This window comes from Gadus chalcogrammus, chromosome 18 (genome assembly GCF_026213295.1).
Source record: "Gadus chalcogrammus isolate NIFS_2021 chromosome 18, NIFS_Gcha_1.0, whole genome shotgun sequence".
In the NCBI taxonomy this organism is placed as follows: Eukaryota; Metazoa; Chordata; class Actinopteri; order Gadiformes; family Gadidae; genus Gadus; species Gadus chalcogrammus.
Genome location: NC_079429.1, coordinates 6,930,562 through 6,941,275, shown reverse-complemented (window position 1 = coordinate 6,941,275; position 10,714 = coordinate 6,930,562). Strand labels below are relative to the sequence as shown.

Sequence of the window (10,714 nt, the reverse complement as noted above, 5' to 3'; positions counted from 1 at the left end):
AAAAATAATAATAATAATAATAACCTAGTTGGACTATCTGCGCAGTGCTCATTCATGATTTTTTAATTGATACATAATCGAAGTATCTGACGAGACTGCGTGATAATTAGGCCTACACTTCGAGCTGACAATCCCGGGGGCGGAGGTGTGTGTGTGTGTGTGTGTGTGTGTGTGTGTGTGTGTGTGTGTGTGTGTGTGTGTGTGTGTGTGTGTGTGTGTGTGTGTGTGTGTGTGTGTGTGTGTGTGTGTGTGTGTGTGTGTGTGTGTGTGTGTGTGTGTGTGTGTGTGTGTGCGGTGTGAGGAGGGGTGGGAGTACAAAACCCGGGAACAGCCGCACAACTGAGCAGCATACGCGCGAGAAGAACGTCGCGAGCCAGGCGCGCACTGTCAACCAGCCGCAGTCGGATATATTCATTGATAAAAAAAAAACGGATTATGAGGATTTGTGAAGAAGTCATCAAGTAGCAGTGTTAATAAACGTCAGGATTAGTGCGGATTTCATCCCGTGTTTCCACAACAATGCTAGACCGGCGACGGAGAGCCTCCCTGGCTCTTACCTTGAACTTCCTCGCCCTGTTCCTCGCGATGTGCGCGCTCACCACCAGCTACTGGTGCGAGGGCACGCGGAAGGTGGTGAAGCCGTTCTGCACGGGACCCATCACGACCAGACAGTCGTTTTGCATCAGGTTTAACAGTTCTAACCTCAATGACACCCGCTTGGTCCAGTACATCTGGGAAACGGGCGAGGACAAGTACCTGATGAGGAAGTTTCACACGGGCATCTGGTTCTCGTGCGAGCAGAACGTCAACATGACGGGTAAGTTTTTTTTCCCGCGCTTGGGGACGAGAATAACTTCCAAAGCGTAAATTCTCTTCGGTTTTTTTTAGATAAAAATGTTGCTAAAAGTACACTGTTATGTATCATATTTTGTTTATTTCTAGAAACTGCAGGCTATGTGTGTTTGCAAGTTAAGTCTAAACGACTAAGACCGACTGAAATGGCAATTCATGATCCGCATTGCATCAATAGTGCTTTATTTTATTCAAAAAAACCTACTCCAAGCAAGCTGGGAGCTGGGACATTAATATCTGTTACTGGACGTTACTACAATTCTGTCAAGTTATTGGCAGACCCGGTGGATAGACAACTATAAATGCTGGTTGAACCGTTTTTTCCTCCTCTTTCTGACATTTGACAAATCCCCAGATATGGTCATGTCTTTTTTACTTCTTTGCTTTCAGGTAGATTTTTGAATTTTGTATCAGACATGTGTATGTTTTCGGTTTATTGTTATGGACATTTCTGAAAAAATAATGTCCCCGGCAGCTAAGTTTGACATGTGTTCTCCATTTTTTCAGGTGAAAACTGCAGAAGTTTCTTGTATGTGGCGCCTTCAAATGAAAGAGGTCAGTTAATAAACCCAAACCAGCCGTTCCCGTGTGGTAAATCTAGCCAATACAAGAACTGACCTATCAGAGTTAATGTGGATATTTAGACGCTAACATTAATTCACTGCACATTAATGTAACATGTGAGTGTAATCATAATAATGCTGATGATGGCTTCATACAACTGAGTCAAGGTATCCATGCAATTCATAAAAACAAAGAAATGTAAAACGGCCAAAGTCATTGTGTCTAAATACACAATTTGAGCCAAAACAACCTAAATCAGCAGTCTCATTGGTTTCACCAGATATATCATATCAATTATCAATTGGATTCAGATTACAATATCGTCCTCCGTAGCTCTGTGAAAAGGTTGTTCTGGCAGTGGTACACGCATAGCAACCAACAACCATAAATCATGCACTATTCCATACATACTCATCCGGTGTGTAAGTGACAGTGGGTCCGTTGTGTAGTCGTATCTCACTAACGTGTCCGTTGCACACGGGCTACTTGAGGTGTACTTTAGATGTTAATTTACGACGCGAGTCGGAAAACTAGATTGACTCGGTTACACTGATTGCGTGTGCAATCCATTCTCCTTTTGTGGTCGTCATTTGAACACAAGCTCCATGCCTCCCGGTACAAGCAGGCAAAAGGTTTCATGGACATTGTGACGTTCTTCATGTGGAGGAGAACGGGTATGTTATCTGATACGCAGTGAGGAAAAATCTGACCAGGGTTCATGAAGACCTCTGTCCTTCACATCAGCATCCCGCTGGTGTCCGCCATGCCTAATGCCTAATCCATCCATCCGTCAATCAATACACAATACGAGTTGGAAATGTGACCAATAAATATCCAGTTTAACCCGGATAAGTGGACCTAGACACCGGCGCAGGTTCCACGTGCGGAGGAAGGTCACCTCGGCCTCATCGATCAACCCGGACAACAAAATAAAAATGAATACTGGGTTTAAGTGCCTCAGGACCCTGGGAGGCGGGACAGATGTCTAGAGCCATTTCAATTATTAAGAAAACCATCGATGACGACATTTGACGGTTGAAAACGCCTCGGCCACGGGGACATAAATCACAAGACGACATGTGAAGAATGGGGCGGATGGCTTCCCGGTTTCCACAACACACAATGTGACCAGTCAGCACTTTTCAACAGCCACTTTTTATAGCCAATCCCAACTAAGGCTCAATGTGTGAAAATGAAATGCCTGTGTCTCACTATGAAGCATAGTTGTGGCACAAGAACCCCGCCCCTGCCTGTGTTATTCCCGTGTGACCAGAGGGTCGGACATCAACAACATAGTCCTGAATTAATCAAGATGGAGGCACGTGGATCAATTCAGGCGAAAGCCAATCCAGCCCTTTTTGATTACAAACCAAATTGTTTTTCGAGCATTTGCTCACTGCCTCCAAACATCTGTCTCCTCCAGTCCCCGTACTGTTCCTCCAAACACTTATTGAACCCAAACCCTGTTAAACAAACAGCCTCCACATCCATTTCACTCAATAATTAGCTACAATGTTAAAGTGGGAAGCTGCAGTGAAGGCTTTTTTTCGAACTCTTTGCATTTTTAATAATAAGTGAATCAAGAGATGCTTTGTCGATCACATGTCATTCAGTGCACACCTTGGATGACACGTTATCCTGTGAAGGTCAACACTAGGACGTTCATTTGGAGAGACCTGACATGGTATGACACCTCATTGCAGCACAGTGACCGAGGTGTGTCCTAGTTGATGTCAACACGTACACAGAGGAGACAGATTTCCCACCCGGTGGCGATTGAGTTCTCGTTTAGCGATGCTCATCGCGTTGTGTCTGGACGATGCTGTGTCACTGATACCGCTACAGCAGACTGGCTGTAGGCAAGCCTACAGCTGTAGGTCAGCCTACTGCTTTAGCCTTGCCTAAAGCTGTAGGAGTATGAAAGGATATGCCTTGCGGGTTATTGCACACAAACATGCTATCTCTCTCTTTCCATGCACACACACACACACACACACACACACACACACACACACACACACACACGCTCTCCCTCTGACACAAACACACACACTCTCTCCCTCCGACACACACATAAACACACATGTACACATGTGACGTGATTATCCATCATATCCAATTGTCCGAGGCTTCATTGACCAGCCAGTGTGTGTGTGTGTGTGTCTGCGTGTGCGTGCGTGTCGGTGTGTGTGTTTGCGTGTGTAGGTGTAGGGGTACATGTTTGTGTGTGAATGTATGTGTGAGTGTGTGTGTGTTTGTGTGTCTTTGTGTGTGTGCATGTTTGTGACCAGGCTTGGGAGGTATTAGAGAGTGACAGGTGTGAAAGGAGGTCTGTCCCTCTATTCTACGCTCCAGTTATCTGCATCTTTAATCTCCCTCATTGGTCGGTGATTATTACATCCCATAGTACGGCTCTAATCCTGTGTGTCAAACAAGGGAGAATAACCAAACATGTTGAAGGAAATTTACTAAATGACTTTGAGTTCCTACTTTGAGTTCGTAATTGACTTCTAACAATGTTATTTAGGGTTACCAAGGTGTGCATAAAGCATCAAAACATGATGTCCAAGGAAATCCATCGCAATCTCACGTCATTTCAGTTTATGGATTTCCTTATTTACCTTCAATCTGATTGAATGGGTGGGGTCTCTTTCACTGCTGGCTACATACCCAAGCAAGTGACCAATAACCAGTTACTCATGTAGACAAGCCAGGCCACTCACATTACAGCAATGGTGCCTGTTGACTGTGCCTCAGACTTTGAGGAAGTACGGACTGCTCAAAACAACCAGTGGGGGAGGGGAGAGCACACCCGGGCCATCCTGAGAGGACTAGCTGACTTTGAGAGGATTCTTTCTTTTTTCAGGGATCAATAAAGTTGTTATCTATTTCTATATACTATTGGACATTTCCTGACAACATATTAAGTATACGCGTCGTGGATACATCATTCATCAATGTGTTATGGTTATTTGACGTTTTCACATCTTGTCGTCATAAATTGAAATTTATATGTTCTCTTTCTCAATCGTTCATACTGTCAAGTCCCTTAAAGACAAGGTTTTTATTTTTATTTCCCTACCATTTTCACTTTTCACATGTGTTATAAATGTTAAAGGATTTGCTCCAACGTGTTTATATTTCAACATATAAATACATGATTTCATCCGCTAGATGATATTTGTATTAAGAGAAGTATCAGTCGTCAAGTCATATTATGTCAGGCAGATATCCTTCTGACGATGTAATTACTACCTAAAGCGCCCTTGGATAGGTTGGATTATATAGGTGTCGGTGTCATCTTTTGGAACCTCTGTAGCTGGTGTTTCAATGTGTGTGTGTGTGTGTGTGTGTGTGTGTGTGTGTGTGTGTGTGTGTGTGTGTGTGTGTGTGTGTGTGTGTGTGTGTGTGTGTGTGTGTGTGTGTGTGTGTGTGTGTGTGTGTGTGTGTGTGTGTGTCTACTCAAGGTGCTCTGTGTCTCAGCCGGTGATGTATCATCTCTGTCTCGCTGACAGAGAAGGTTAATGATATGGGTGAGCGGGTCACCAGGCCAGCTTTCTCAACACACACACGTCTTACACACACCTAACACACGCAAACACACACCCACACACACACCTACATTCCCTTTGGTATCTCTGTCCTTACTTCCCATTCCTCCCCTCCGCTGGTCATATTTTTTTTTAAATCAATTTCACCTCTCTCCCTCTCACATCTGTCCCCCTCCTCATCCACTCCACACTCCTCCATCTGCCTTCCTCCACCCTCTCCACCCCCTCCTCCTCGCTCCAGCTTCTCATCCTCCACCTCCCCCTCTCCCCTCTCCAAACCCTGCTCCTCCCCCCTTCCCCCTTCTCCACCCCCTCCTCCATTCCCACCGGTCCACCTCCTCCTCCTCCCTCCCCCTCTCCCTTCTCCAACCCCTCCTCCTCCTCATCCTCCTTTTTCCCTCTCCTCCTCCTCCTCCTCTTTCCCCCTAATTACCTCTCCTCCCTAATCGGTTCTGCTAATTGTTCTTCCAATGTTATCCTCCCTCTCTAGGCGTGCTCTGGCTGTGTATTGTGGCCGAGTGCCTGTATATTCTCCTGCTGGCCACCGGGGGAATGCTAATGTCCATCGAAGTGTGTCAGATTGGAAATGTCATCGATGGTCTCAAGCTGAACGCCTTCGCCGCCATCTTCACCGTTCTGTCAGGTAAAGATCGTCCTCCTGGGGCACTCCCCTGATTTTGATTATGGTGATGATGATGTTGGTGTTATTGGTGATGGTGGTGATGGGGATGATGATGATGATGATGTTGACCTTGAGGATGATGATGAGGGTCGTTATGATGATGACCAGCATTGCTTATTTCCTGCTACTATTATTATTTAAAAAACCTCCAAACAGTAATTAACTGCTTTAAGCTATAAAGAAAACGGTGTTGTGTTGATTCACGTTTATTTTTTCTTATTACTTTGAATAAGTTAACTGTATTTTTACTGCCAAGAAAGGCAAACTAAATTGGTCAACACATTATCACAGATACAATGGAAATTGTACCAAAAAATAATTTCAGGTTTCAAGTTAGGTACAGGGAAAAACAACATTCACAGAATAACACACAATCAATAACACATTCTGCAATGCTTCAAATGAAACTATAATTAGAGTGTGTCATTCTTACACTGTTAATGCATCACCTTTTATTCATGTACTCCGTGGTATCAGCACACTTCACATGCCGGTCCAACAGTACTAGGGCTGTCAATCCTCCCCTCAAATCATATTCGAATTTCTAATGCTTCTTATGTTGAATATTCGAATAATATTCGAATATTTTAATGTTTTTTTTATTATATCATTATATACACCGATACCATCCTATTATTAGGCCTACGTCCCGCGTCCACTAGAGGGCGCGTCAACCAAATCTGTTATGTAACATTTGCAACAAGTTTTACCAAATCAATACAAAACTTATATAAATACGTAAGATATAACGCCAGAAATATTCAAGCAATGATGTTTAATGAAGAAGCTGATGTTCAATCATTCAAATACACACACACACACTGCTATTTTACGATGTTATTCTTGGCTGTTTTGACCGTGGCTCTTCCTCAGCCGCTAACTGTTCTGCGTACTCCGAGTAATGCACTGAATGGAGGTGTGCGCTCATGTTGCTCGTAGTCGAGTGGTACTTTAACGACTTGCAGCATAATTTGCAAATGACGGGTTCTCTGGATGTAATCTTCCCGTTTCTCGATGGAAATCCGAAAGTTATGCTTTCCATCTCTGTGTCTGCTCGCGCGCTGCTTCCCAGCATCTTGTAAGCATACAATGCCGATTGCCGAACGTCACGACGCACGACGTTGACTTTCATTTGCGTCGTTGCTCGGCAAAAGTTAAATGTAATTCTTGACTTGTCAATAAAATTAGCTAAAAAATAAATTAAAAAAAGTTCGAACGTTAGTTGCCGCACTCGAATGTTCTCCTTTTTAAAAAATTCGAATTATATTCGAATAGCGAAGTTCGTTTTGACAGCCCTAAACAGTACTCCGTCCTTCTTTTGTTAACAGAGGATTTAGTAGTGACCTTCTTTTTAATCCACTCTGTGAAAACGATCTGTGGCGGTGATTCAATAGTGAGAGCTAGTCTCAATAGCAAAGAATAGGGCGTTTTAGTTTTTACACTTTTTTGTTGTCTCAGAAAATTACATTAAAGCTTAAGTAAAACCCCAAATCACGTTTTCACTTATAGCCCCGTTCAGTGTTATTACATTTATTTAATTTCAGGCTTATTTTTCACACAGTTAAACGGGGGTGTATTTCAGCAAAATTCAGGAACACTGCTACGTCGGGCCAAGAACGACTTCTCTCAGAGGGGTCATTTTCTATTAGCTCTGCTCCCTCGCTCGACCAAGTGTGACGCGTCCTGATAACTTTCTCCAACGCGTCACGTACCTGTTTCCATGGAACCCAATGTGTTGGCGTTCTCTACTACCCTCACAACTTTTGTGTTGCCTCAACAGATTTTGGAATCTTCTGCTTGAACAGGGGTTTAACAAAGCTTTAATAATTAATTTTTTAAGGTATACTGTTGAAAAAATTAACAGCACCACCACAAGTTTCTAGCTAGCTCAGCTTTGCCCATAAAATAGTGGAAATTAAGTCAGGCATTATTGTTGGATATATTTTTACGAGGCTGAATTGATTACTAATAGTTGTCCGTCCTCCCCTGACTGTAACAAGCCCCAGAGGACCTGTTAGAAGACACCCGAGCAAGCTTTATGTGAAGTGAAGACAGTTCAGGACGGGCCAACAGAGTAGGGGAAGAGGAACAGACGCTGGAGGGGTTTGGCTCTCTGGTACTAAACATGCTTTGTTGTTCAGCATACATTCACACTGTGCTGATACAATTAACTGTTTAATTAAAAATAAGCAATTTCCCTTTCACTGAGCCCCAAATGTATACCAGAAGTTTCCACACTTTGGGGTTTGAATGAGGCTTGAGGGAACCGGCCTAGATAATATTATTTGCATTCGCCGGTATGTGTGTATGTATATATTATACAATGTTATGTTCTCACATTAATTCTAGTTTTTAAAACAAAAATACCTGAACGAGATATGGAATGAAGGTAAAATAGCTTTTAATGTGGGATAGAGTAGAATTGAGTAGTAAAATTCAGAATAAATTGTATGTGTGAATTATTGCATGTGACAATCAAATATAATAATTTGTTTGTATTGCTGCGGACAAAACAGACTTTAACAAGAAGTAATATAACTTCCCATAATCAAGAAACAATAAGGGGGCAAAGAAACAGGCAGGCACTGTTTATGAAAGCGTTGTAAGATCGCAATGAAAAGAGATGTTTTCTCTGTCCAAGCCAGCACCGGCACTGTTGTAAAAGAGTTGACGCAACCATTGTCAAACCCACCTCCAGAGGAGCCTTATGTCTCATTCAGTCTCGTTGGACTAGCAAAAGGTTTGCGCCATCCTCAAGTCACTTCGAGCTGAGATGTCACCGGTCGTCAAACCAACCCAATACAATATTTTGCCCCACTGTGCCTTCTTTCATTTTTGTGATTCATACACCTTGCACTTCAATGATTCAATATCAAATCGGGAAAGCACATTCGCTTTTTTTTTCTACATTCAAACTAGAAAAGATTTCCCCGGTGTAAACCTCTCCGTAGAGGCTGTTTAGACGAAATAGAACGAGCGCAGAGCAGTGATGTTCCTGGATGTTCCCGGAGCAGACCGGGCTGAAGGGAACATTATGAATGTTCGCATGGGGGAACACGTAAGGCTGTCGGATCCGGGATTTCGACACGCTCTCCGTGACCGAGGGCTGCCTCCATTTGCATAATGCTATGATAATTCTGAGGTGGGGATGCCTTACAGAACCGACCAGGGCCGGGCTGAGGAATAAGAAGTGGGATCTTGAGTGGTAATCCCATTGTTAGGAAAACCCTGCTTTCATTCCTGCAAGGTGTGGTGGGTACCTGGTGTTTGATTCTTCTGAGTGGTTGAGTATTCCAATTTAGGCCATTTAACTCAACAGTAGCAAGTAGTGGGAAGGGCGGCTCATGGGTGATGGGGGGCGGGGGGGGGGGGGCGGGGGGGGGGGGGGGGGGTGGGGGGGAGACACGGATGATTAGAAATAAACTGGAATGGAAAGAAGTAGGCGAGAGTTATGGAAGAGCTATTCCTCAATAGAAAGCAGAGACACTTTTAAAAAGCACAGACACAGTCAGTATGAAGCAGGAAAGATTAAAGAGCTGAGGCATCTTGAAGATGAGGAGGGCAGGGGGATCGGGAACACAGAGGAGCTCCTCTGGTCCCAGCTGGTAGGAGAGGCATGCACTGCAATCTTTCTTCGATGTTACACAGTGAACTAGACATGTCTGCTACACAGGGAACTATACATGTCTGCTACACAGGGAACTAGACATGTCTGCTACACAGGGAACTATACATGTCTGCTACACAGTGAACTATACATGTCTGCTACACAGTGAACTATATATGTCTGCTACACAGTGAACTAGACATGTGTGACACAGTGAACTAAACAATCTGTCTGTTACATAGTGAACTAACCAATATTACTGTCACACATTGACCTAAACAATCTGTCTGTCACACAGTGAACTAAACAATCTGTCACACAGTGTATACAATAATCTTTCTGTCACAAAGTGAACTAAACAATCTGTACGTTACACAGTGAACTAAACAATCTGTATTTTACACAGTGAACTAAACAATTGTTTCTGTAGCACACCCATGCACACTCTGTCTTCTCCTTTCTCTCTGCATACCTTGTTCTCCCGATCTCTCACGCTCTACCTCTCTCTTCATCTCTCTCCCGACATAATGTCTCGCTCAGACAGAACTAGCTGAAGGGTAAAGGTTGAGGGAAGAGTGAGTCACTATGTAACACAATCAGGGGACATCATGTATCAGGGGACATCTTGTTTCTGACGGTGTTCACAAATGTCAGCATGTCAGTCCTTTTCAAATCTCCCAGAATGCAGCTGAGTATGGGGTCAAACAGCGCACTGTGTTTCTCCTCATCATTTGCAGAACTTTTTTTTTAACAACTATTGGAGATTTTAGATACTAATGATTTAACTGATACCACCATGTGCTGCACTATGGTTTTTCTATTTTATGTTGTGTTTTATCAAGGTCGTCACTTACGTTACTGCTGCCATGCTCTTGAAAATGAGACATAGAACCTCAAGGGGTTAACCAGGGACAGGTAATCCCTTGGTTAAATGAATTGTTAGTTTTTTCCCTAATTTCATCCGCCTTGATGGGGTTTCAATGAAACTATGAAATTCTTAATGGGAAGCCCTAATTGGTTTCCTATGAGCTGCCAACCGCCAGCGTTGCCCTAATCCACAGGAACCATCCGAACTGAACAAGGAGGGTTATCACATGATCACTCAATGTTCTTCAGTAGCTGCCTTGGTTCCCACGCCGACCTCTAATCTGTACACATAGATAGCTCTGTTTCCACCATCGTCTCTCCGGTAGCTGCCTCTGTCCCAGCTCTTCCCACACAGATAAGACGACCCTTTCACCAGCTCAGGCTAACCGCTACTGCTTCAGTACTGCCGAGCGCAGCCCGTAGATAAATCTGGCTGCTCGATAAGGACGTCCGGGCTCACATGCAGACGAAGAGGAGATTGTGTGTGTGTGTGTGTGGGTGTGGGTGTGGGTGTGGGTGTGGGTGTGGGTGTGGGTGTGGGTGTGTGCGTGTTATCATGAAGGATGGTCTGTCCTACAAATAGCTTAAGTT

The 10,714-nt window shown here is 43.8% G+C and overlaps 1 protein-coding gene across 1 annotated transcript in view; it reads left to right on the top strand.

Annotated features, from left to right (window-relative positions):
* Nucleotides 1–364: 364 nt before the first annotated feature.
* The window catches only part of gsg1l2b (gsg1-like 2b), a 12,593-nt gene continuing 2,243 nt past the window's right edge, over nucleotides 365–10,714 (top strand). The window contains exons 1-3 of the mRNA XM_056577205.1: nucleotides 365–817; nucleotides 1,360–1,407; nucleotides 5,458–5,610. Of these exons, the coding sequence (XP_056433180.1) occupies nucleotides 520–817; nucleotides 1,360–1,407; nucleotides 5,458–5,610 (499 nt within the window). The 5' untranslated portion in view covers nucleotides 365–519. The remainder of the gene's footprint in view (nucleotides 818–1,359; nucleotides 1,408–5,457; nucleotides 5,611–10,714) is intronic.